Here is a 27914-nt window from a genome sequence, read left to right as displayed (position 1 = left end):
TCGTCTGTGGCCCTCCTCTGGACCTACTCTAACAGTTGCATGTCTGTCTTGTGTTGAGGGCTTTGGAGATGAACATAGTACTCTAGGTAGGGTCTCAGGAGAGCAGCATAGAGGGTGAACCACTTCTCTCTACCTTCTGGCCATACTTTTTTGGATGCAGCTCAGGATACAGTCAGCTTTCAAATCTGCAAGTGCAATTATTAGTTCACATTCAGCTTCTCATCAACTACAACCCCTTCTACTCAGGACTGCTCTCAATCCATTACCCACTCATCCTGGAATTGTGCTTGGGATTGCCCCAAGCCAAGTGCAGGACTTTGCACTTGGCTTTGTTGAAACTTGTGAGGCTGTCATTAGCCCACCTCTCAAGCTTGTCAAGTTCCCTCTGGATGGCATCTCATAATGACTTTTATTTGTGACATTTCCTCATTGTTACTGTCATAGCAGCTTTGCCAGTTCAGGTTAAGTCAGCTAGAATTGCTGGACTTCATTGCTTCCTGATTTGCAGTGGCAGCTGTACTGCCAAAATAACATGCAATAGTGGTCCCCTGACAGGTGGTCTTAACCTGCTGCACGTATCTGTATGCACTTTGCAAGCCAGGGGCAAAATGAAACACTTTCTTACAGGATGCAGAGCTTTGACGAGCCATGGATGGAGGAAGATAATGAGGCAACAGAACGTTCCTATTACAACAACATCCCAAATAAAATGCCCCCTCCTGGTGGTTTCCTTGATGCCAGGCTCAAAACAAGACTTCCTTCTGCTGCAGATACAACTCAGGTCAGTGCAATTGCATCTCTGCCCTGCTGATGGATCCAAAATTATTTTAAATGTGCATTTTAAGATGGATACATCTGGGCCATTCATAGCCCACAGCCCTTCACATGTGGCTGTTTTCCTTTTGAATGGTCACTGGACATCTAAGGGGCAACAAATTAGGCAGGTTCTGGACAAGCATAAACAGGTGAATTCCTCACGGTGTTAAAAGACTATACAGATTCAAGGAAGTGGAATCCACTAATGGTTGCTACATTTGTAGAAACTATGCCTACTTCATAGAATATCAAATAGTGCACACTAACTGGAAAAGATTTGATGCAGAATTGTTTAAACAATCCAGTGTAGTCCTTACTAAGACTTCATTAAGTTAATGAAGCAATCAATATTCAGCTAAGTTCCTAGGCAGATTTTCCACCTCTTGTTGAACTGAAGTCAGCTTGGATATACCTAACAGCACTACAGTCTAAAGTTTGACTGCAGTGTCAATGTAGCCATCTAAGAGGAGTTCTCAGATCCAGCACATCTCTGTCTATATTTAGAGGGCACTCTCTGCCTTTAGGCAGCATCCTTCCTACAGTACCTGAGTGTGGTACCTGTGGTACCTCCTGTACATCAGAGTGAGTTGTCTAGCCCATACTTTGGAGTGTGCTGGGGAGAGGTGTCTTTTGGACCCATGTGTATTTCTGGTTACTGCTTTTCTGAAGAAGCATTTGTCAGGGCAAGGTTTGTGAAGACTAATGTCCTAGCAGAGATGATGCATCATTTGGGGGTTGCATGTGTTCATAAAAGCATGAAACAGAGAAGTTTACATGAAGGTCACTGGTAATATCTTACACCTACGTAAATGCATTTGTGAGATATATATTCTGACACCACAATGAATCGGAAATGAAGAGTGGGAGTACCCTGAACACAGCCAAGGAAACTGTCAGAGGCTCTCATATATCTGAGCATTTTAAAGGTAATTGAAAATTTCTTTGCACATGTGTCCCTTTTAGTCTGCAGCAGGAGTGGGAGTTGAGCAAGCCTATTACCAGAGTCGTCACTTAGGAGACAAACTCAGTGAAGACTGGCATCATGGGCCTGTTAAGCAGGGTGAGTTTTGCTAGCTTTAACTGTAATATTGCAGGAGGTCTTGGTTAGGTGAAGCATGTGAAAGGCAGATGCCTCAGAGTCTTAAAGTAAGGAACTGCAGTTGGTTGACAGATTTGCTTTGTCTGAATTTTAGAGTTGGTATCAGTGAACAGCACTTGGTAATTCCCTTGGGGTAATCTATGAAATGCATGCCTTCATAAAAACTTCTTTTGTTTTTTTGCAGAGCAATTGACAAATAGAGGTGCCCCAAATCTTCATCTCTTTAACTTGGTGTGTGTTAAATCCTATGGTATTTAGAGACAGGCTTTTAGAAGGTGGAAATCTGTTCTGAAAAGCTGACCTACTAGGGCATGTAAGATAGAGTCTCCAAATGAAGAGCCTGAAGTTGGGAGTCCTTTAAAATGTGGAGCAATAGATGTTTGCACATAAAACCTGCTCCATGAATATCAAATAATGTTTGCTGTTTTCTATGAAATTTAAGAAAATCACATAAAAATGTGTGAAATTTCACCCCATCCACCTTTCAGTGACAGCTCTACTGTGTTTCCGGAGACACGATTTGAAAATTTTATTCCATTTTCTTCTCTCATAACTCCCTGAATATTATTCTTGAAACCAACAGTTCTGTTTACAGATGTTTCCTCTTGTCCTAAGCAATATACTCTTCCAAAACCTTATTGAAATACCATTCTGAATCTATTCATCAATACTTTTTATTACTGTTTACTGACTTTACATGCCCTGTTCCAGACAATTTTAATCCTGTGATGATGGGATGGGATGTGATGATGTGATGTGATGTTTGGTCGCTGTAACAGCACTTTTCTGTCAAATTAAAAAAAAAAAAAAAAAAAAAGAAAAAGAAAAAGAAAAAGTCTTGAATTTTCTAGGATCTCTGGATATTTGTGCTATGCCAGAAGGGAGGTCACAAGTAACCCCAACAGCAGAGATGCCGACGTATGTAAACACCCAACATATAAATACAGAAGCTCTACTGGCACTTCAGGCAGATGCTGAAAGCACCTTCAGTGGAACAGCAGATGATACCAAAGACAGCAGCCCAGGAAAGGATCTCTTTGACATGAGTGAGTTTGCTTCCTTTTCACTCCCTAACAAGTGACCCAACATGTTTATGCAGTAATTCTCTATAAAAATAATTTTGGTATTCGTGGTAGAATTGCAGTGCATTTTAAAATTCGTGGTAGTTTCATATTGGGTGTCTGAAGGTTTGAAGCTACTTTGTATTGTATCTGAGTTAGGGGGAGCTGAAGTCTGTATTATTCTCAGCATCACAGGCCAGCTATATAAGAAGGAAAATTAATCCTAAGGCTTGTCATGCAGTTAAGTGAAGGAGTGAATAAGCTGGAGAATTCACTCCAGCCTGTTTTGTGAATATGTTACTAAGGAGTCAATGCATACTACAAAACCTTTGTATAACAAGGAAGCTGGGAGAGGAATTAAAAGGCTGAGTCAGTGCTTTGCTCTGGATAGGCCTATTGTTGTATCTAGCTATCTGTTCCAACTTCAAAGCTACCTTTTCCAAAATTTGAATTGTAGCCATGGCTGTAAAACAATGCTTTAAGTATCAGTCTTAACTTGATGTTGGTACAACTCATTGTTTTCAGCCTTGAAGAGACATGCAACAGGAAATATGAGGAATGCCGTTTGATGCACACACACACACACAAAAAAAATCTCTTTTTCTACTCTTTCTGCCTCCAACTGCTCACAGATGATGTGTTTAGTTAGCTTCCCATAATTAAAAGGCAATGAGACAAAGCAGTTGGTGCCTATATGCCATTTGCGTTATATTGTATCCACATTTCTGTTGTCTTGGTATACATAAAACTGTCTTCCTGGCATGCTTTTGCTGAGATATGACTATTTTTCCATAGCTTAGGGAGATTCTGGATTGAAAAAAAAAGAGGGAAGAAGAAAGTTGAGAGAGTAGTCTGTAAAAACAGATATGAAACAAGAAAAGTCTGCTATCTGAAATAAGGGATGCTAACTTCAGTTTCTAACATGCCATACCCTTAAAATGTGCCTATGCTCACTTTTATTTTATATACTTTATTTTCCTAAAAATAGGGAAATTTGACTTGCCATCTTCCAGCCTTTATTAAACTCCACTAACCATTGGATCACTGGGGAAAAGTTGTACTAGAAAATGTGTCTACTGGCCGTAAGTTAGTGGTTTGTCATGACAAACACGTATTGGGCTTTGCGCAGACTGCAATGTAGTGAAGATATATATTGAGGTAGTTTTAAGAATGAGCTGAGGTTTCAACAAGCTGTGACAGCCCAGTATTTACCCTATTTCTCTGAGTTAAATTCACCTCTCTGGGGCCCCAAGCAAAGATGGCTGTATACTCCCTGCATCAGAGCAATCTACTTAGAGCTAGTGTATTTGTTTGTGGTATTGCTTCTGTAGATGTCCTTTTGTAAGTCTAGCAGACTCTGAAGAATCTCTTTAATATGCACTAGTTGGCCAGCTGAAGGTCTTGCAAGAGGAAATAGCATCCAATAGGTCAGTACGGCATATACTGAAGCACACAGTGACCTATTTACTATTTCTGTAAGGCTACTGTGGTCTGTAATGACACATCTTTCCACTGGACTCTACAGCAAGTAGCAGTGAGTTCGGGGTTTAGTTGATGCTTAAAAGATGCTTCCTGATTTTGCTAGGTAAAAGATCTTAAGTGTGGTAGCCTATGTATATTGCAAAGCCACCTTCTTAGGTGGAGGCTAGGGGTAGACTGGGTGGCAAGGATGACAGACCCCTTCTAGACATACCCATGGGCTGGAGACTCAGTAATGCATAATTTTTAAATAAATACCTTGTTTGAAAAGAAACCAGAGAGAAGTATAATGGCATTGTATAACCACATGATGCAATTTATTCTAAATGAAACTGTGGCAGACCTACCAGAGCTCTGCCTGGTACCAGGGCATATACATCCAATGTTGGCAATAGCTATTACTGAAATAAAACCAGTAGCCCTCCAAAGCTCGTGCCAAGGTTTGCTCTGATTTTTATCAACATCTTTCTGTGTACAGCATATATTTTAAACACATTATGCTCCTTAGTCTTAATATAATCCATAAATCAGTAGGCCTAGCAGTACATTTTCCCTCTCCTTTTTTTTTTCCCTCCCAAAGATAAAAGTGGCTGCAACACAAAATAAATCACATCTAAAGTGACTGGAATATCACCATTTTTGTTACATGATTTACCTCTGAATGATCTTGCCCTCATTTCTACTTTCATAACCAGAACCATTTGAAGATGCCCTCAGGAACCAAATATCTGGCAACACCTTGAGGAAATCCACCTCCACAGGATGCACCAGTCCCCTTTTATCCAGAGCATCTGCCTGGACTGTAGCTGAAGAGCTGAGTGCAGAGCCATGGTATCAAGGAGAAATGAGCAGGAAAGACGCAGAACAGTTGTTAAAGAAGTGTGGAGACTTCCTCGTGAGGAAGAGTACCACAAATCCTGGTTGCTATGTGCTGACAGGCATGCACAATGGACAAGCCAAACATCTTCTTTTAGTGGACCCAGAAGGAACTGTAAGTGCTGACTCCTCAGCAATACAGGAGTTTCTGACCATACACATTTGTCTACATTTGGTTAAGCTCATGTACACTTTACTCATGACTGATCCTAAGTACAGCCTCATATCTCTAACATGCCATCACATTTTTAATCCTCTCCTTGATGCTTAGCAGAAGACCCATTGTAAGCTTTCAGCTTATTGCAGGGAGCCTTGGAAACTTGATTACACAGTAGGGTCAAGCTTTGGCTACTGCAGTACAGATAAAGCGTGGCTAAACCACTTCAGCCTTCCCGTTGAGAAGCTGCTGGTGGCTGTGCAAGTTTGACCAACCTGTACGGCAGCAATTTCCACATGGCATCTCTGTCAGCCCAAGCCTTGTATGTTTTCCTGCACGTAAGTGCTGGAAGGAAACGAGATAAATGTGCTTCATCTCTTTGCTACAAAGGCACCCTCCCAGCAGCAGATTGAAGAGTTATGGGGAGTTACAATTCCTGCAGCTGCCCTGTTCTGTCCTGCTTCTGGAAAGATTTAGTCTCATCTAAGAGAACAGAGGTATTGCCATGCATTTTATTCTTGGCTCCTAGTAGCTGAGATAGGCAACCCTGTAAAGGACTACTTTAGATGACAAGCTCCAAAGTAGATGAGAAATTCCTGTAAAGGACTTGGCCAGTTGGCATCTGTTTCAGGTGACAAGCCTGCAACAGAATCATGCTGATCCTGTGAGGAAGTTGTACTTACATGTAGCACATGAGGCCAGTCAAAGAATGCTTTTGAACTCTTTAAGTGTCATCTGCCTAGTCCTGGGTTTGACAAGAATACTAATCCTGGGCAACCCTGCTGTGTGACATGGCAAGTGCAGGGGTGTTCTGTCCCATAGGGACCTCTGCTACTCAACTACCTGGTAGGAAGTATGTAGGCCCTGTGATGATGCCTGGGACATTTTTGTCCTGTACAAGACCCCTTTTTATTCTGCACTGCTTCTAAGAGCAGCACTATTTTTTTTACCTCCTTGTGTAGGGATATGCTTCTTCTCTGCCCTATCCCCTTCCTTGGCCTATTTGTGATGTGAAATCATGGCCCAAATGGCTCTGAAACAACTCACCCAGGGGTGGAATCTATATCATTTGTGGGGTCCTGACACAGCACCTGAGCATACTCACTAGAAGCTTTTCAGGGCAAAGTTGTCAATAAAATGCACATCTGTGGTCAGTCACAGCACATCTGTGGTCAGTCACAGCAGCTTGCATTTATTCTGTGTGGCCTTGCCATGATTATTTGAAAAAGTCACACAAGGGCTGCCTGAATAATTCATTTCACACACAAATTACCTAGTGACATGCTGTAGCTCTTAAGAGAGTTTTCAGAGCTAAAGCTCTTCAGAGTGTTTTCAAGAGCAGGGTTAACTGTCCAGTTGCTTCTCCTCCCATCTAGCTAACAGAAAAGCTCAGGTAAGTGATGCTTAAAATGGAGGACTGCAGGCTTTCTGCTGGATTTACAATTAAGGCTTGAACTCTGGCAATGACAGAGCATATTGCATATATGTCCTGGGTTAACACAGCCCACTCTCATGAGCTCCTCTTCTTACATGCAAACAGGTGGGAAAAGAACACAAAAAAACCCCTCCAGGTCAAGATAGAGAGTTTCCTGGAAATGTTACAGCACACAATTACCTTAGCTTATTTCACAGAAAAGCACAGCAAAATGCAGAAGCTGCAGCAGCAGCAGAAGCCAGCAGTAAAATGGTTTCTTCCAAGCAAGCACCCAGCAGCCAGCCCAGCAGAAAAGACCAACAACCCAAATAGATAAACCAGAAGCAGCAAATGGAACAGGAAGCCTCTCATGTTACATCTGAACTTCAAGCCCCATGACACTGTGCTCCAGCCAGCACTTTCATTTTGAATTTGGCATTACTGCAGCAAGTGATTGAATTCACATCAGCAATTCAACCCAACTCATATCCACCCCTTGTTCTACACCATCTATGTCATGACCAGCAGCAATTAATATCAGACAGCACACATCATACATCATACATCATCCCCTGTCCATTCTCACTCAAATGTGATTGCCTTACAGTACACAACAGGTTTCTTCCTGCAGATGCTCTGGAGCTCCACCTGGTTCTGGTATAGTCTGGATCAGTTCATGACCAGTCCAAATGGTGGGGCTGTGTTTCCACCCCAGTACAGTTGATCCTAGTGGACCCTTCCATGCCCTCAAATTAAAGCAAATGGTGGCCTGCATTGCAGTGCTCAGTTTTCAATACATCCAGCTGTTAGGATTCTGTTACGCCAGAAATGTCAATGGATTCCACGCCCTTGTAGTTTGTTGGTGTCTAACCACACTGTGCCATGTATCTACTAGAACTTTATATTCCTGTGGGATTGGCTATACAAACCATTGGATTCTTACTGCTCAGTATGCCAAATTGTCCCTCTCCTCCATATGGTTAGAGGCAGGGTCCCTCTAATTCTGACTGGAATCACTTGCACCTTGTGAAGATGCTTTGGAAGTCCCTTCAGGAGGATTAGAAGCATTATAAATTCTCCTGCTTTTTTTGGGTGATTTTCCACTGGAAACTTGTTCGGCATTTTTCTGGGAGGAATTTCCTTGCAATTCACAGACCTGCACATCCAGACCTCAAGTGGGTTTTCCATCCCACTTCTTCATGTCCTCCCTACAGTCACATAAACCTACAATGTATGCCATGGTGTGTACCTCCCAGATTCTCTCTCTTGGACAGGGAAGCATGAGCTCCTTGTAGCTGAAACATGACACTATGCAGGTGGGGAACAGGACATATTCTTTTTGAGTTGACAGACCTCTCAGACAGTCCCTTCACAGCTGGAATCAGTAGATTCTGTTACAGTGAAAGAAATCTCAGTTGAGGTGAAGTGAATGGACTGAAAACGTATTGATCTGAATGTATTCTCATTCTGAAAATATAGCTTCGAATAATTACAGAAAGTGATGGTTCAAAGAAGAATGTTTCAGAAGTTGGGAGAGCCTGTTGTTATTTTCAAGCAATGCAGCTACATGCAGACCAAGCAGACAGCATCACTTGCTATCAGAGGTCATTGTTTCTTTTTTTGACAGTGTGACATCCTATGCTAAGTTTCTAGCAGTTTTGCCAGAAGTTAATGGTGAAATAGGAAAATATTTCAAGAGAGGTGCCCACCACAGCATAATCTGGTTTTGGAAAGTTTTAACAGAAGCTGCTCTCTCTTTCTGAGAAGTGTTCAGAGCAGCACACAGGCTTTTGCTTGAGGCAGTGCAGAGCCATCTCATTTCACAGCTTTACTGTAGCATGACATTCACATGAGAGGACTCTGCCCTGCCTGTGGAATCTGTATGCCTAATTCATTTAGGAAGGAAATGCTTTTTGAAGCTGCTGTTAATAATTAAAGGCTGTTTTGTAAGATAGATTAGTTTTTTGCCTGTCTGGATAATTTTGACTATTTTGGCTTACACAATCAGTTTCCTCCTATCATGAGTGTAACCATTTACTTAGCAGGATGTCAATACAGAGAGCTTCTAAACAGACTAGCACAATGACATTGCAAAGCCTGAAGTGTTTCAGTTTGTAAGGCACAGGGATGTACCATACAGCATGTGGCAAACTCAAGCCAAGCACATCTGGTGCTTGGGTCGCTTTCAGGGGAAATTAAATTTCTAGCACCTGAAGAAGGCCTTTGTTAAGGAAATCACAAAGATGCTGAGGCACACCGAAAAAAGTTAGTTGTGGCCTCTCTAGAGGGACAGCTCTTTCTAAAGAAAAAGGTGAAAAGAAGGGAGAAGTCTCTTGAATAAGAAAATTGGATCAAAAAATCTGACTTGCAGTGACACACTACACTACAGAGAGCTTTTGAGGAAACCTATTCAGAAAGAGTAATAGTGGCAGGCAAAATACCCTTTTGGTGAGAAAAGAGGAAATAAGAGACAAAACACAACCAAAACTCCAGAAATACCAGATTTCCACTGTTTTTTATAGGGGAGAGATCAGTCCCTAAAACATGAGTGTGTTGTTTTATTCTAAGAGAATTTCACTATGAAGTTAAGGGGGGAAATATTATGCTCTTTAATCTATCTCCTCACATCCCTTTTAATTTTTTTGAAGGTTCGTACAAAAGATCGTGTCTTTGACAGCATAAGTCATCTCATCAATCATCACCTCGAGAACCATTTGCCAATAGTTTCTTCTGGGAGTGAACTCTGCCTGCAGCAGCCTGCCGAGAAGAAAAACTGACTCTTCATAACTGTTTTAGTTTCTGTAATTTGCAAGCTAAATCTGGTCGAAATTGCAGATCTGATAAAACAGGCGCATTACAAGCCTCCCGCGTAGTCACATATATTTCACCCGTATGTTTTCTCTAGGTTTAAGGCCCAATTCATGTAGTACACTTGAAAATTCTCAATGCTTTATGTAAACATAAGTCACAGCAGGCTTTCTTAATGTGAATATTGATAGTGTATATACACACATTATATATATAAATACAGTATATATTTATATTTTTCAAGTCAGTCTGTTGACAGTATAGAACTGTGCCATCTGTTTTTACTAGAAGAAAAATGACAATAGCGATTGTTCAAATAAAAATTCAGCAGTCTCATTTTCTTGAGAAAATTAATAGCAGGAATCTTATTTCTGATTTTACCTAAGAAGCACAACTATGGGGATTATAGGTGGATTACACTGGGTAACCACAGAAGTTGGAATTTAGCAACTAGCATTCCAACTCGGAAATTTAGCATAAAATGATTTTTAAAACTGTTATTCAATATCACTAAGATGAAAAGTGTTTTTTCTGATGTCAAGTTTGAATTCTTATATGATGCTACTCAAAATATTTGTACCTTCCTTTACCAATGACTTGGTGTGATCTCTCTGTGTACAAGATGTGTGCATTTTATTTTTCTAATGATAATATAACAATATTCTGCAACTCTAATTTGTTAATTTGATTGCCAACGTCATTTGTAAGTAGTTATCTGCTTATGGTGAAGATATAGGTGTTTTTGACTACCAGTCTCCAATGAGATGTCACATACCAACTATGGAAGTTGAAGTAACTCGTGTTTAATAGGTTTAGCACAAGACAGATGTTCAAACACATAGCTGAAAAATCTGCTCCTCTTCTAAACAGTGAAAACTATCATGACTCAGTGGTCCGTTTTGCAAATGGTTCCATTTGCATTTATCTACCAAAGCATAACTTGACTTTGGCCTTCAGCAAGTGATAAGTATTGCAAATACACTGCTTTTTTTCTAAATATGAATTTGAGAAGTACACATAACATTAGACATGCATGTCTGGCAGAAATTCCCTTGATACTGGGAAATAAATGTTTTAAGGAAGGTTTGTACTATTCAAACACAAGCATTATATGAAGTTACTTTCCTATTGTGTGAAGCTTATTAGGAACCAGTTTCAGTAAACACAATTTCTGTAAAAGTGAAGTTTGTGCTACATTCAAGATTTATCCTTCAGCACTTGAAGGTCTTCTCTAGCCCCAGTACCTCAAATCAAATCTTTGCACTTCATTCATAAAGGCCAAGACTTAGCAGGGTAAGTCTAGGTTAAGCACCTGCTACTCAGTCTACTTAAAGTTAGATTTAGTTTAGATTTAGTTTTAAGGATTCGTTATTTAAAAATTTGTGAAACTACGACCAAACTGACTGATGGGTTCACTCAGAATAGACTTGGGAAAGATCGTGATCGTAAATAGTTTCTTGTACTTGCTGCTTTGAAATAAGGTAAATTTCCAATTTGGGAAGTTTGGTTTTGGTTGATCTCAAGAACAAAAATGATTGCAGCATCTAAGACTAATCATGTGATCTGTGCAATAAAATACAGTTGATTTTGTAATCAGGACATTCAGAAGGCAAACAAAGACATTGGTGAACCAAATGCTTGCAATTAATTTTATTGTAGATCGTCATTAGCTGATGCTTTGAATCTTGGTGGGAGCTGAGAGCAAAGAAAAGAAATCGAACGCTGTATCACTACCCAAATTACTGTGACACTGAGGTTAGCAGAATTCTTAACATGTGATTTTTCCTTTCATCCGGTTGGAAAACGCAAGGCATTGTGAATCTTATACCCCAAAGCAGTATGCATCACAAATTACTTCATTTAAGAGAATTTGTGTCTCACTGTATTCTAAGTATCTCAAATTCCACCTTTTTTTGTCATATGTAACACTTGTCATACCATGCTCCCATCTCCTTATTAACATGTCCTTGAAAGTTTTTAGTGTGCTACCACTATCAGTACAAGAAGGCCTCTTTTGTACTTTTAAAGTTGAGTATTACTTCAGTAAAAGCCTAACTCAGGTGCCTTCAAAAATTCCACTTCCTTCCACTGTCCATTTCAGATTCCTAAATACCCTATCAGTGTATGCCTGGAAACATTTGGCAAGATATGGGTGTATGAATGAATGCAGTAAATATACACTGACATAAGGATCTAAAACTTCTTGCCATTGGCCTAGATGTAGCTTTAATAACTTAGCAGCCACTTAGCTGTTGAGTTTTGGAAATTAAAGCAGGTGGCAAGGAGAGACAAAGTGCAACAGCTTGACTGAAGTATTACATTCCCCTGACTACATTTCACAAACTCTGTCTCCGGGAAAATGTGGCTTTTTAAAGCTGCTCTGTCAGCACAGTCTATTTGCCTAGCTCAGCATGCCAAGTGATGAGGTAGAGGTTACACACAGCTTGATCAAATGCTGTTTTGTCCGAGGTAGAGATTGTGCCTTTGGGCTGCAACAGTGCCCTGCTGCCACAGTGGACCAGCAGATCTTGTCTAGCCAGGTGTGATGATCTAGGGGCTTTTCTAAGTCACTGGGAGCTAAGTGATGTCAAAGCTGTCCAGGAAGGGAGGGCATTGGGTTAATCAATCATCCTTCTGCAGATTATGCCTTTGCTTTTTCACTTCGATAAATCTGGCTTTCCCCTATGTGCAAATGGTATAAAAAAAATGTATAGTTATTTTGATAGCAGTTCCAAACCTGTTGTTACTAAAGTGGAAAGCCACGTTACTCTGAGCTCAACAAGAGCTCATTCAACTTGCTGGAGAGTCAGGGCTCATTGCTGTGAGGAGCCAACAACCCCAGCATTTAAGAAATTAAGGATCTATAGAATGCTGTGTAATTGACTGAAAAATGGACAGCTGACAGAGCTCCCATTGCCTTTTGTTTTTTATTCTCTTTTATTCAGTCCGAAGGGCTAGGCACTTGCTGGTGGTAACTCAGCACTACAATTTCAAGAACTCAAAATTTTACTGAAAGAACAAATACATTAGACTCAATAGAAATCTCTGAGATTAGACAATACCATGGTAGCCTTTGCTGTTTTCCCAGATTGCAGAGGAGTCAGATCTGAATCTCTAAATATTCTACATGATATCAACACTGACTTTGAGTCCTATCTGATGATCGTATTTGATTCCAGTTGAGTTGCAACTGTGTGAAAAATGAAAACACGTTCTGTTTCTTTAAGCAAATAGTTTTTGAAAGTGAATCAAATACTTCTTACTCATTTAAATGCAGATCTAGTTATAATTACAACAAAATTTTCCAGTAAGGCTGGCAATGATAGATTTGACATTGAGGTACAGCTATATTCCCAAACTTTCAGTTATTTGAGATACCTCCGGAGCGATGACACCTCAAAGGCAGAGAATGTGATTTGAAAACTGACATATTTTTAGTTCAGTGGGAGTTTTGCTCAGAGTGAGGACTACTATGTTCCCTTCCCTAATGCAAGAAGAGGAATCTTCAGATTGGACATGGCTGGGTGAAGACCATAGGAGGAGTTGTGATTATCATGGCTTACTGACTTCTTCCCTGCCAAGGGCTTTGCACATTCATTTGGAATAATTATACAGTAGCTTTCCTTCATTTCATATCCTATATGTGTTAATGCCTGTTCTGCCAGAAGCCTCTCAGTCACACATATGCAGTCAAAGCTCGAACACAGGACACACTCTTGGAATCAGAATTTGAGTATAAGATGTGCACTGTCACCAGAAGGAAACATTCAGTAATGGGCTAGTAAATGTCACCTGCCAGCACTAAATTTTTTTTTATCATGATGGTCCCTCAGTATCATCTTGTGCAGTAAGACAAGGAGAACTAAAACAAACAAACAAACATAAAACAAAAACCCCACAACAAAAAAACCCAAAACCCTATAGTGCAACTGCTGCTGGCACAAATGCTAGATGCCAGCTACAATGTATTCATAACAGAATTGATGCATATTTAGATATTGGTAAGCATCAAACTCTCCACTTAAAAATTAGCAGTTTTGCAGCCTCCAGGAAATTTACAGCTCTAAAGAAGAACTCTGGAACTTGTGACTGTTCTTACAAAATGTTACAAAACCTTTCAAGCCTTTGTTTTTGGCATCCAATGTCTATGGTAGACCCAAGTATTTATATTAAGGAGACCATGTTTATATAAACCAGGTCTAAGTGAAAGCCATGGTTTCCTTTTTATCTTCTAGACATTTTCAAAATATGTCTGCAGAGAATCAAAATCCAGACTTATCTTAGTGTACTATCAAAAGTATGTTTATCTGCATGGACCTTTTGCCCAAACCTAGGGTTGTGTTCTCCACCTTTCCATGCTTGTTCAAAGCTGCCAGTATATAGGCAAAATCCCACTAAAAGCTCTGTGTTCAGCTGTACTTACTCTACTCACTCAAACAGTGTCTGTGGACTTTGTTGACATCTGCATTGAACACCGTTGGAGTGAGGGAAGACTTGTAGAAAAAATAAGATGGACACAGTTTGCCTGCAGTTAATCTGAGGTTTAGATAAAGACAGAAAAAAAATCTGTCTTAAGAGAGAAAACCCCAGAGATAGTAAATGTGAGACCTGGAAACACAAGCCAGTAGGCACGTAACCTAATAATGAGAACAGACAGCTGTTGCCAAATTACAAACATGGTAATTTCTTGATAGGGTTAAAACAGAACCTCTGCAGAGTAGAGGTACCAAAATACTTAGGTCCTGCCCGGTGCTTGTTTCTTTTTGAGATATATATGTTCCTAAGTCTTGTTATGTTCTTCAGATGCCAACATACACATTTTGCATGGCTTTCACTGAGAAACAGCAATGCATTTTTATTGGTCTCAGTAAGGAGGATAAAATTTCAAAGCCACACATTTAACAAAACAATGATGTAAAGAGTGTTAAAACTTGTTTGACAACAGAACAGGTCACGGAAACCAAAGGGAGAATTAAGCTAAAGCTGGGTGACTCATTCTGCTGCCACATTTTGTGGGAAACAGTACAGATGACTCAGAAAAGGAAGGTGGCCTCAGATTTTCAGGTTGAGATGCAGAGTTGCATTTCATGTAGTTATCATGAAGGTCAAATAACATATAGGTTGAATGACAGCTTGTCAGCCATCGTCTTTTTTATTCCATGAGGCAAAACCTACCCAACACACCCAGACATATATTCATTAATTTTTTATGACGTGAAGAATGTAAAGATTATAATTGGTATATGTTTGTGTCCTTTGTGGCTGGATTGGTGTGTTAACTGCTTCTCAGTAAAGTTCTGCAGAGTTAAAAGATGCCAGGTTCCTTTGAGATAAATGTTTTCCTTTGCATTGTGTGGGCAGCAACAACAAAGCAAAAAAACTGACTATTTTGCTGTAAAAGGGAGTTTGATGGTACACTTGTTATTTATTAATATTTACTACTTTTAGGAACATTTTTAACTGAGATTTGCAGAAAAAAATAATGTATGTGGAAATATTGTGACCATTTATATTCCCAACCACTTTTGTGAAACTCAAGTTTTTGTCTGTCTGCTGATTGTGTAATTTTGGTTATAGAGGCAATTTTTGTCTCCGAGGCAGTCCTCATGCAACAGAATTTGGAATATAACTGTCATGCAACTGTTTTCTGATTATTCAGTTTGTATATGATTAACCAAAGTAATAAAATCATTAGCATTACTATCAGACTGAAATACATGTAAAGTCGGCTTGAGTCTCTTCTCCTGTGCTCAGGTTTCCTAGTAGCCTAACTTGATTTTGTTTGGTTTGGTGGGTTTGTTTGGGTATTGTATTTAATTGAAGGGATGTCTATTTTGTGGCAGAATGAATGAAATTCTACAAACCTTGCCTGGATATTAAGTCAATTAACTACATATGTCAGTAGGGACAAGGATCAAAACTGTTAGAGGATGGAAAGGCACATGAGTACTTCGACGTCAGTTACACCAACCTTACACCAGAGGCACTCCACTTTGACAGAGACAACATTGACTTGCACGAGTTTATTTTTAACAAATACCACTTTCACAATGCAAGTAATCAGTGGTGCAGGCCTTCTTTTTGGGCCAAATGATGCTTTTTCCTGAAACGGCAGCTTTTGTGCTTGGCATGCTGAATAGATGAGGGTAGTCATGCTGAATAGATGAGGGTAGTTGAGAGGAGACCATTCCAAGGTGTTTCTGTGGAAAATGACTGCAAGGGCAAAGTCCATCAAAGAGCAGCTATTGGGTATACATTGGTGAGGAGAAAGACTCTGTGTCAGAAGAAAGCTTAGCCAGGCTGGTGTTTCACAAATCCTCCTCCTCCACTGCCCTAGTGTGTCTTTGCAAAGGCCTTTCCCTCTTTCCCACTTGGACAAAAGCTGAGCCTGGGAATACCCTTGGAGGTTACACTGCTCCCAGGAAGAAATGCATTTTGGAAGGCACCATGGGCACTGGCATATCTCTTCTCATGGCTCAATGGTGGCAAAAGAGAAACCCATGCTGCTGCTGTGCCTCCCCTTACAAGTTCCATCCCTGGGCCTCAGGTGGCCAAGAGATGCACAGGACCCAGCAAAATCACGAGGCTAGGCTGTGCACTTGTGTGGTTGGGTTAAATAGCACTACCCTGGGCAAAAGATATCATCTGTCTGCTCAGACAGCACGGACTCTCTGCTCTCAGGATCTCTGATTTTTGTGCACAAGCATGTTTTCCACTTCGATGCTAGAGCAGCTGGAACACAAACCTTGTGGGTGCTGCCACACCCTATTCTCAGCTGTTTCTTTATAAAACTACATGTGCCTTTCCCAGGGAGCAGCTGTGCATGGTACTGGTGGAGCAAACATCCCTCTGAGCAGCTGAGCTAAGTCTCCTCTCACAAAACCAAGGGAAAAGCCTTCCTCCTACTCTGGAGATCGGTGGAGGCACAGCCTACCATCTTTGGCTGCACAATGCTCCCACATGTACTGCTCTGAGGTATAACACAGAGTTCAAACACAGGTTTTCCACAGAAGGCCAAAACCTTTTCCAATATTCTGTGAAAAATGACTGCTACACAACAACTTCAGTTCAAAGGTCTGGAATTTAATTAAAAGTCTTCAAAACCTTTATGGTACCTAATCAGTTGACAATATTCCGTAGGGCTGTTGGCAATAGAACACTCCTGAAAAGCACATTGGTGAGCACTTTTTTTTCTCCTCTGGTGGTTTCATTTCTTTCATAATCCAGAATCAAAATAAATAATTGAGAAAATAGCATCAATTTAATGTTAGTATCCTTTGCAGCTTTTGCTCCATGTAAAACCAATTTGGAAAAGAGACACTTGATTCAATTTCTTGTATATTCAAAATCAGGTCATAAAAAGTTTGGATCCTGAGATGTATTTTAAATAATTTTGCAATATTTTAAGAGTAAAAGCACCTATTCTCCTTTTCTAGCCTCAAAGATAGGATACTTTCCTGCTTGTGAATAATCCAGTGCTACTAAACGCTTGCCTTGTCCTACTTTAAAATTCTGCTCTGAAATCTTCCAGAATCTGTGCTTTAACATGTCCCACTGGGATCTACCCACTGAAGGCTGTATCCACAAGTTGGGTTTTTTACCAAGTTAGAAATACTTTGTAAACGGTGTTATCAGTGTAACATGTCAATCCATTAATCTTAGGAGCTGCTTCAAGTACAGCAGGGTAGTGAACTAACAAAATATCCCCAAAGCTCCAAAAATGGAGAAGAAGGTCTAAGTAGAATGAAAGTACCAACAAGAAATCATGTGGCCTCCAACAGGGGAGCTGCTTGCAGGGCCTGTACCTAGCATCAGCTCTGACAATAGCTAAGGCTACAATCCAGATGTTACAAATTGACTTTCAAGTGCATATACTGGGACTTCAGATATTTTATTTTTCCCCACTATATAAATAGTGAGAATCATGCAGTATCCTTGACATGACATTTGGTGTGGGGGAAGCCATGTTTTTGCAAACCACTGTGTTGCTAAGTCTCTTCTGCTCTACAACAGGGAGGAATGCTGCCACATGCTACCACCTTGTGATCTAACATTTTTAAGTATACAAACAGTTCAGCTGTCAGTTTTCAAAGACACAACTTCAGAGGAGAATTTCCACACTTAAAATACAGCCAATAGCACTGTCAGATCTAATATATGAAGCAAGACATTGCATGCAATGTCACCATTTCTATTTCTCTCAAACTGCCATAGCTACAGAGCTACCCAGCCTGTATCTGCAGTTCACACAGGTAATTATTCTTAGCTTAGTTTAGCTTTTTCTTATTAAGTGCACTGCTTTTTAACAGTTTTTTTGTAGAATTTATTTCTTATTTACTATTCTCTTTCACAGTTATTTCATACAAATACATTTTTTTTCTTTGCTCTTACACTTTTCCAACAGTGTATAATGTTTACTGTTAATTTTGTAAAAGATAATCACAATGCAAACCTCTACATTTTAAAGGCTTCTTCTACACACATTACACAACTTACACACTACATATGCTCGGGAAAAGTCTAATGCTGTTCCTTTTGATTATTAAGACCAGAGTAAAGATAAGGATGAGCTTTTCCAGGATGTGTATTAAAAGCCTCAACTACTTCTGATTGTGCATAAGGCAAGGTGTGGTTAGAGACATTATACACAAACCTTTGGAAGAGCTCAATAAAGTTATATGCTTACATTCTTACTGAAAGACAGTAGGAGCCCATTGATCTCCACTGAAACCTCTATCTGCAAAGTACTATCGATGGAAATACCATGGGTGCCTCCCACAGGGACTTGAAAAAAAGGTATTTATAAAGGCTTAACTGCTCTAAGTCACAGGGAATCTCTTTGATGCTGAACACCGTTCTGTACCGAGGCTGATAAGGAACTGATGAACCATGAAGCGGTTTTCATACATAGCCTCTCAAGAAGTTAAGTCTGGGGCTTCAGGTCTTCCAACTAAAGAGGCTTTCAAGGGAGGATAAGGTATAAATGGAGGTATGCCCTTTGGCACAATCTCGCTGTACCACATCTTCCGCCTCATATCTGCAGAACTGCCTGGAGACAGTAGAAGCACAGGGTTTCATTGCCAGAAAATGAGATTTTGTCCCACTGGCTGTTCTTCCCAGTGAGAGTTCTAATACAATCCAATTCTGTGACAGTGACTGGAGTGAAATGAAAGAACTTCACAGGGACCCTTTGTGGTTCATTACTTTCTGAAATGCTAAGTCTCTGTTTCAGAACTGAAGAATATGAGCTTAGGTAGTGCATTCACAATGTACACAGGTTTACATAGGTTTGACATACATTTTTAAATACAATGGAAATAGTAAGTAAAAATATATGCATTAAAACAGTACATACACTTGATACATGTGTATTGTTGGGTCACACTTTAACTACTTTAAATAGCCAACATATCTAGCCTCTCTTAATGGTTATTTACTACTGCTTGTTTAAAATGAGTTGTGAAACGCCACAGTGACAACCATCACCCTGTCTTTCACTAAACATGGAAAGTCTGAATAACAGTCAAAACAAAAAATAAAAATACTGCCATGATATGCCATATTAAAGTTTCTGTCAGTTAAAAACTACTACTTCATATATTTTCAAATATCCCCACTGAAACACGTCTGTGTAATTCGTCACCTTACACTGTATAATGCAACACAACGTTTAGTATATATATTGTAAACTTTTATCAAACAACAACCTTTTGATAAGGAATTTTACAAATATACAGCTATTTAGGCCACATATAAGGCCATTAACATAACAGGAAGACACACAGGGAGAACTATAATCACCAACACATGTAACGAGCTTTTCTTTGAAGGCATCAATAATCAGGCTCATTTCTGATCATGATCAATGTTTAGTGAATGCTGAAGTTTCTAACACATCTGATTGATGTCTTGCAAAACAAGGTCGTGCCAGGTGCAACCTCACTGTGCAATGTCATTATGGTGCACAATGTCATTACATGTGCATAGACTCTGTCCTGGCTGTTGCGTAGCATGGAAAGTTTTTTCTGCATCAGGTGTGTTACTGAATGAACACACAAAGCAAATGATTGTTGATAAATAAGTCCTCAAAGTAAGTGGTTAGTGTATTTCCCTGTGACTTAAGTGCATGAATACTTAAACTACACTTGTAGTTTAAAAGTAGTAAAAGCCACAGACAGGTTAATTGTCTTGAGGAGTTCTTTACTTACAGGAGTTTCCATTATGAAATGAAGATTCGTTTTTCTCAGCAATACAAGATGGAACATTCTTTGGTGAGGAATCTTCCTTTGGCTTCTGAGTATTGCTGCTGCTGGATTTACGACTGTGATCTGGTGTGGGCTGAATAGGCAAAGATCTCGCAACCTTTGACTTCACTAAGCAGCCACAAACAAGGCGAAAGAAAGCCCGGCGCATTTCTTTACTGGCTAGAGTGTAGATGATGGGGTTCATTGCAGAATTGATGACTGCCAGAGCAATAAACCAGTTTGCTTTGTATAAGACAGAGCACTCCTTCACTCTGCAAGCCACATCGATGAGGAAGAGGATGAACAGCGGAGACCAACACGCAATGAAGACACTAACAACAATCACGACAGTCCTAAGGAGTGCCATGGAGCGCTCGGAGTTATTGTGGTTAGTGACATTACGACTGCTGGACTTCACCAGGATGTAGATACGGGCATAGAGGATGACAATGGCAACCAAAATGGCTATGAAGATACTAATGCAGAACACGACATACTTCTTGGAGTACAGAGGCAAAATGGTTGAGCAGTCTGGTAAGTTGTTTATACAGTTCCATCCAAGGATGGGTAAGGCACCCAAGGAAACTGAAATAAGCCAGCATGTACCAATGAGAAGGAACACCCTGTATTTTTTATTTGCATCATAAGGCCTCATTTTAATCATGGTCAAATGTCGCTCTATAGCTATTGCCAGCAAGCTGAAAGTGGAGGCTCCCAGAGCAACAAACATGCTGCCTTCCCTAATGAACCAGATTGTGGAAGACAAGCTCAGAGTTTTCTTCCCAGACATAAGAATGTTGACTTTGTAAACAACCCCGGCTAAAAGATCACAGAGAGCTAGATTGCCAATAAAAAAGTACATGCGGTTGTGAAATTTATTGTTTTTCCATATGGCAATCAACACCATCAAGTTTTCCAAGACTATGAAGCTACATAGGATCAGAAATGCAACAGTGGGCAGATCTACATTATCAGTTGCCTTTTCCCTTAGCATAAGTTTTCCCGTGTAATTGTAATGCAGTACGATCAGAGAGTCCATCTCTTCATTCCCTTGAAGGTTGACAAGAGCATCAGGTGACATGGTAACTGCAGCCATCATTTGTTCACCGATGCTGGACTTTTCTTCTTTAGTATCACAAGAATTTAGTTCTGATAACTCTCCACAAGAGGGAGATCAAACCTCGTTCCTTCAAGCACTCCTCTGGGCATGCGGCGTGTATCCCCAGCTCCAGCAAGCCTCGCATATTAATTTGGGAATGTGGCTCACAAACCAGGCTCTGAAAATAAAATCAACAAATGCAGCATAAATATTACAGTCTTCCCAAGTCACTCATGCAGGTGCTCAAGCCACAACATAGAGCCAGAGGTGAGAAGGACACCCAACAGTATCCAAGAGAAATAGACTACAATGAGACACCAAGGTCTAGCATTGTTGCATGCATATGAAGGTAGCTGTAGGTAAACTGTTGGTCACACTCTGCGCAGATGTAGTTCTGCTGCAGAAATACAAGGGCAGCACGGAGAACAGCTCATAGATGATTTCTCCTACAAAATTTCCACACTAATAAAAATGCAGAGGAATGGTGAGAAGGATTAGCAAGCAGTGCCAGCATGCCTCGCGCACACATCAACCCACTCACTCCTTCTCAAAAAGATTAAGTGCATGTCACACTACCAAAACATCACCCAGCCAGCGCAGCCTGAGCAACAGGGCAACCCCACCGCTTTCTAAGCTTGTCCCTATCCCCTAAGATAGAAAAGATGGCAAGAGGGTTAGTGTCAAATCTTGATGCCAGTGGGCATGTTGCCAATGCCTAAAATAACTTTACACCCTTAATGGTACAAAATTATACTATTTACAATTAAGCAGATGTTCTAAAAACCAGTTGTCACAAAATTACCATACGTTTTATTCAGTTTAGTTGGATTTCTGCCACTCTTCTTACAAGACAGCAAGTCACCTCTTTGTAAGGATCACGTCTCTTTATGGTTGACTTTCCTTTGTTTTTTTTCCTTTGCATATATATATATATATATATATATATATATATATATATATGCCATCAATTAATGTTATGGAGGTTTTTTAAAAATAAAAAATAGTTATATCGATGTTAATTATCCTTCTCAACTTACTTCTGTTTTTAAGTTATGACCCAGATTAACTACAGTGTCTTCCCATGGACTTTGATAAGTTGCATTTTCACAGCAGATCCTCCCAGCTGTGTTTTTTAGCACTGCCATATATAAATATCGGAAAATATATGCACAGCTTTTAAAAAATATCAGAAGTGTGAGAAGCACGTACTGTTTCACTAGAAATGTTACAGTTTAGTTGCTGCTTACTCCAACAATATTCAGTGCTCACGCCCCAGATGTATGTATGGAGGACGAACATCAGATAGTTACTTTTTCAGGTTATTAACCTAACTAGGATGAGGATGAGAATTGGTTCCACCTGAACCAAATCTGTAAACATTTTTTTTTTCCTGGGGAAGGTAATAAAATAAAAATTTGTGCTAAATGTGAGGACAATCCTCAATTGCTCCAAATTAAATAGCTCAGTTACTGAATTCTTGAAGAGCTAGAGCTCCTGACTGTACATTTCCCAAAAGGCACTTTAAAATGCTGGTTATCAAGGGAAGGGGAGATGGAACTAAATGACCTTTAGGATCCCTTTCAACCCAAGGCATTCTATAATTCTATATACAGGTTTCTTAAGATTACAAAAACATCTGAGCCATTGCTATTCCAGCACTGTTTTGGGCACCCAAAGCACACAGGATGCATTTTCAAGTGCCTTCCAGAAGAAGGAAGAAGCGAAGCTCATCCCAGATGAATGTAAAGTAATTTAAAGGATGATCCACACCTTATTTTCCTACTCTCCACTTTCTTGGGTTCCATCCTTCAAAAAAGAAGTAACTGGATAAAAGCCTAGAGTGGATTGAATTCTTCAGTATGTTCAGGATGGTTTGAAATTATTTTCTGAAAAAAAAAATTACTATTTACCTACTATCATTATAATTTCCCTTTTCTAGTTCTTAGATTCAAACTACTTTGGTGAAGAGACCCACTGGAGGAGATAGAATATCCAAGAAACACAGCAGTGGCTTAGTGTCCTCATTCTTTTTTACTCTGAAGGTAACAGCGATTGCCTCAACTCATTTCAGAGGTGCGGAATTGTTGCAACAACAGTGAAGTTCTTCAACAGAACAACTTCACCTCAGCTAGGGTTCAATCTATCTGCAATTTCAGACCACAATCTGCACATTTTTATTACATAAACTATCAGAGTCTTTCATTGTAGTGGCTTACAACAAATGCCATTGTGTCCATACGAATGGCAAGAGCTTTACACTATAAAATGAACAATTACATTTGACTATAAAAGTATTTGTTAATGATAGTTCAACTAGCAGTACTCAATGGACTGGCTGATATCTGCCTGAGAGAATCATATTCATATTAAGAGCACCACACATAATAAGAAGACTCTATAAGTCTTTTCCAAACAGTGTTATCATATTGGTTTACCAAAGGACAAAAACATGAATAAAATTTTATGTCAGACATAGGTCTTTATCAGCCACAACTCAGCTGCTGCAATCTGTTATGACTCTACTAAAAGTAATGATCCGTTCCCCTGGCTGCAACTATACAGGGTCTCTTCTATTGTTTTTAATTACTTCCTTCTCTTAAAATTACTACAGAAAACGTAGTACCACAAAAGAAAATCACTGCCAAGCTAGTGGCAAGGCAATGGAGGTCGTAACATTATTATTTGCCAGGACTCTCAGGAAATTAATATCACTCACAACCCACTTGAAAGTGAATATAAATAATAATTGAATTAATTACAATTTATTACCTTCTGGCAGTAACAGATCCAGGTACTGTATTTCAGCAATACTGCTTTTCTGGTTTTCTCTTACATTGCAGCCAGTAACTCAGAAAGCACATTCGCTTATTAACAGTTAGAGAAACTAAACTCAGTTGTGTATTATAACAACAAGACAGCAGCAGTGAGATCAGGGTATCTGCGACACTGCTTCCTCAGAGCTCTAAAACTTACTCCTCGGGACATGGCCACCCTAGTCACATAAAGAGGAGGACTACTCACTAGCTTGCAAAGTATGGACCTCAGCTTGAAGTATTTTTAGAAAAGAACTTAAGAGCCTGTTTGTGGCATGCTGTGCTTTGAGCACCTGCCTTGGTTAGGTATCAGTATCCAGAGCTCCTGATACCACTGAAAAGCAGTTTTACACCCTCTAGAGCAAGCTGGAGGTTCTCTATTGCTGCACCAGCAGGTAACACAATAAAGATAAATCTGTTGGCAGTGCAGGGATAATCTGGCTATACATTCTCACGGATGCAATGGCCAACAGAGTTTGATAGATTATTCAAAGGCAGTGGTACAGTGTCAAGAATCACAATCAGATTGAGAACAATTCAAATGCCTCCTTCACCTGTTTGGGTCTCTGCTCCAAGGATGTAGGAAGTAGTTACAGTCAGCAGCAAGCACTGTATTTTGTCCCCCAGGGTAATCTCCCTGCCTATCACCATACTTTGGGGGTTCCGCAGTGGTTCTCCTACAGCAGTCAAGGACCCTAGTAAGGTCAAGCATGCTTCCAGGATGGAGCAAAAACTCTGCTTCATACTTCACATCTCTAGGTTATAACAGGGTCTGTATAGTCCCTGTGCCACATGTACTTTGAAAAAAGCCATGGCCATGAAAAACATCAGGGGCCACAACCCCCTGATCTGCCTCGTGGCAAGGCACACCTCCACTGCCCTCCCCATCCCCACAACACAGTGGTACAGACAGAGACTCAGGGCAGTATCTCTCACCAGTTCTACACAGACAATGCCCTGGGTAAGGCAGTTGGAGTCAACCTGAAATTTTCCGCTGGGAATGTGCAATTCCCAGAGCTGGAGGCAACGAGGAATCTGTGATAATGCGGATGCCAAAGTTCTTCAGCAACCATCCCCAGTACATATGCACTCTCTGCGCTCAGTGAGTGATCTAGTAAGCCTCCCATGGGGAGCTGAGGGCTTTCACCATCTCATGAGTCACTGGGTGCTTTATAGCTGGAAGAGTAAGACATTTCTGTTTTGAGAACTGAGACACACTGCTTTCAATTTTCTTGATATCCTGAAGTCAAAGCAACAAGTCAGAATAAAGCACAAATGAGAGTTGGACTTAACTTCTGCTACAAACTTTTGTGAACACAGGAAAATGATGTTATGCATTCATTAAATTCAGCTGGAATTATACTCTTCTGCCTTTCAAATACCCTCAAACAGACCCCTTCAATGCACCACCACCACCACACTGCGGTTCTCCTCTTTCACATGCAGCCATATGCTTTCACCACCGAAGGTAAAGACAAGAGCGCGTATCTGAAGCCAACCTTTTGTATACTTTATTTGTAAGGCCTTTCAGATGAAAAATAAGCATGTATAATTTATCAGGCATCCCCTCTTAGTGTTAAATTCATGAACAAAAAAGGCTTTTGAGAGCTGCACATTACAATGCACATTCCCACTCCTAAATTAAGCTGTACGAGGTGCAAATGAAGTTTAGACAACAAAGAACAGTGTCTTGGACAACTCGGATAAGCTTTAAACATATCCTTCCTTCTGGTAGCTTACATGCCCAGAAAAGTCTTTAGTATGTGGTTGTTTTTCTTGGCGTACGGATTTTAGACACCAATTTTGTAATTCCGAGTAGCACACAAGCACCCCTCACACAGGAGCTCCCGGCACGTTAAGAGAAGGCGCCTTTCCCCCCCACTCCAAACTCCTATGTTCTGTTGGCAAATTTGCATTACTGCGGCGACCTGAGCTTTCTGAGATGACGACCATCTTGCCTAAGCTACCCAAGGCTATCTTCGATGTGTCCGCGGCGCGACCGTTCCGCACGGGAAACGCTCCTCTCTACTCACAGTCTCAGTATTTCCACCCAGCCCGCCGCCGCTCCGTGCCTGCCACGACGCCTTTACGTGACCGCCTGAAGGCAGCGCCCGCAACGGCGGCTTTCCCGCTCTCGAGACAATCGGTCCAGCAGGAGATGCGGCGCCGCTCTCCAAGCCCAGCGGGCCCGGGGCACCTCCCCCGTCGCCCGCAGCAGGAGAGCTGCGCGGCCGCGCCGACGGCCCCGACGGGCAGACAGGTCTCAGCCTGCCGCTCAGGTAGCGAGGAGACGGGGGCAAGGGAGGCGACAGGGAGCCCGCAGGGCTGTCCTGGAGGAAACTATATGCTGCACCCCCGCCGCCTGCCCTCGGAGCTCTGAGGCCGCGTCCGACCTCGCCGGCTGCAAGACGCCGCTCGGCCCTCTGGACGAGCTAGGCCGGACCGGGTCGGGCCGGGCAGGTCTGGGACCGCCCCTGCCCTGTCGCCGCTGCCCGCGGTTCCGCGCTCGCCGCTGCTGCCCGGAGCCACCCCGACCTGGTAGTCCAGCCCGCCCGGTCTACCTCCCCTCCGAGCTTCCCTCTGCCCCCACCCCAGCTCCGCGTCCGTACCCTCGGCTCATGCCTCATACACCCTGCTCCTACGCTGCTGCCGCCGCCGAACAACCCTCGCTCCCAACTCCGCCGGTCCCTGTCTGCCCCCGGCCCGCCCCGCTTCACCCCGCCCCTTCGCCGCTCAGCACTCCCGTCCGATCGGGGGAGTTGCCCCTGCGGGGTGCGGCTGCCGCCCTCAGGGCACGGCTGCGGGTGAAACAGCGGGCGTTACGGGCAGCCGGGTTGAAATGTGAGACGGCGGATTCCGCCGGAGAGTGTTTGTAACATCCATAAAAACGCGGGGGCCAGGGGAGAAATTCTGGGTAGTCCTTACATAGCTGGAGCTATTAGCATGCCTGAGTGAAGTCTACATCTCCTACGTCTGCCCTTCTCCTTCACTACTGTCTGATAATGTGATCTTGGGAGAGCTTGAAGTGGGTGACACAGGGTGGAGCATTCAGAATTTCTGAGCAAAATTACGGCTAGACCTTTAGCTACCAATTACAGCATGCTTTTAGTAACGTACCCCTTGACAGAGTTACTGGCCGAACAGTAGCGACTCAAGCATAGTGATAGGTAGGCAGATTGCCTCAGTGGCGGGAAGTGCACTTGGGAAAAAAAAGGTTGACATCTGGATCCTTACAACCGTCTAATTTAATCGTACTTGTATGATGCCTATGGGTGCAGCAAAGCTTTCTGTCAGAACTGGATATGATGAGCTGGCAAACAGGAACACTACAACAACCTCACAAAGCCCAGGCAGGCACGCAAGGTTCGTCTTGCTGCAGTGTCTTTTGTTGGAAGCCTGCTGTCTGGAGCTGAAGCATCATCATGCTGGGATTCATGCCATGGGCTCATCTGTCGGGTTGCCTGAAGTGCTACTCCACGGGGAAGTAAAAGTCCTGCAAGAAAGCAGAGCTGGGCTTCTATAGCCAGGAGTTTAAGCTACTGTAGCAGAATGAATGGTGTGTTTCTGTGGCTGCTTTTTATCTGCTGAAGGTGAGTAATAAATTCTTCTGTTTTAGGACCTTGATTGGAAATAAGGACTACACAGGGCAAAATGCTAGTTAAATTGCTTCAGACCTGGTAGACTTAACGGATGCAACCCCACTTAGGTATGGATCTCAGCCATGACTGTGCTGGAGGGGTGTCCAGTTCACCACTGAGCAGTGGTTTCTTGCAGCTGCCTCTCAGTCTGTGTTACAGTGGCTGCTGATGCCATCATCAGAAGTGGGTGGCAGAACACTGAAGTGGAAGCTGGAGGAACCACCCAGGAGCAAAGCATGGTAGAGACTGTCTCCATGGGAGACAGTGCCTCCACAGAGGCTACCATGAGTGGCATCTCATGCCAGAGCAGCTGTTGGCAAGAAAACCTTTAGGGAGGTCAGCCTGTTTCACAAGAGTTGATGCAACCACCAGTTCATTTTCAAAAGTCATGCAACAGCCAATAAGACAAG

General features: G+C 41.5%; 2 protein-coding genes across 13 annotated transcripts in view; one reads left to right on the top strand and one right to left on the bottom strand.

Moving 5' to 3' along the window:
* The window catches only part of SHC3 (SHC adaptor protein 3), a 69086-nt gene extending 53676 nt beyond the window's left edge, over window positions 1-15410 (top strand). For all 10 annotated transcript variants that reach the window (XM_064176814.1, XM_064176812.1, XM_064176813.1 and 7 more), the window contains 5 exons: window positions 628-781; window positions 1780-1876; window positions 2767-2961; window positions 5151-5446; window positions 9551-15410. In XM_064176814.1, the coding sequence (XP_064032884.1) occupies window positions 628-781; window positions 1780-1876; window positions 2767-2961; window positions 5151-5446; window positions 9551-9679 (871 nt within the window). In that variant the 3' untranslated portion in view covers window positions 9680-15410. The remainder of the gene's footprint in view (window positions 1-627; window positions 782-1779; window positions 1877-2766; window positions 2962-5150; window positions 5447-9550) is intronic.
* A 1362-nt stretch (window positions 15411-16772) lies between these two features.
* On the bottom strand, window positions 16773-26573 carry S1PR3 (sphingosine-1-phosphate receptor 3). 3 transcript variants are annotated; one of them, XM_064140198.1, is made up of 3 exons: window positions 23823-23895; window positions 22824-22939; window positions 16773-21231 (listed from the first exon to the last, which is right to left on the bottom strand). In XM_064140198.1, exon 3 carries the CDS (start codon window positions 21051-21053, stop codon window positions 19911-19913), a length of 1143 nt encoding a protein of 380 aa, XP_063996268.1. In that variant the 5' UTR covers window positions 21054-21231; window positions 22824-22939; window positions 23823-23895; the 3' UTR covers window positions 16773-19910. The 3 variants fall into 3 exon arrangements, with proteins under 3 accessions (XP_063996268.1, XP_063996267.1, XP_063996269.1); XM_064140197.1 differs by lacking the exons at window positions 22824-22939; window positions 23823-23895 and adding an exon at window positions 26476-26573; XM_064140199.1 differs by lacking the exons at window positions 22824-22939; window positions 23823-23895 and adding an exon at window positions 25900-26137.
* Window positions 26574-27914: the final 1341 nt, after the last annotated feature.

This window comes from Pogoniulus pusillus, chromosome Z (genome assembly GCF_015220805.1).
Source record: "Pogoniulus pusillus isolate bPogPus1 chromosome Z, bPogPus1.pri, whole genome shotgun sequence".
Taxonomy (NCBI): Eukaryota; Metazoa; Chordata; class Aves; order Piciformes; family Lybiidae; genus Pogoniulus; species Pogoniulus pusillus.
Note: the sequence above shows the minus strand (reverse complement) of the source record. Positions and strands in the feature narration are given on the sequence as shown.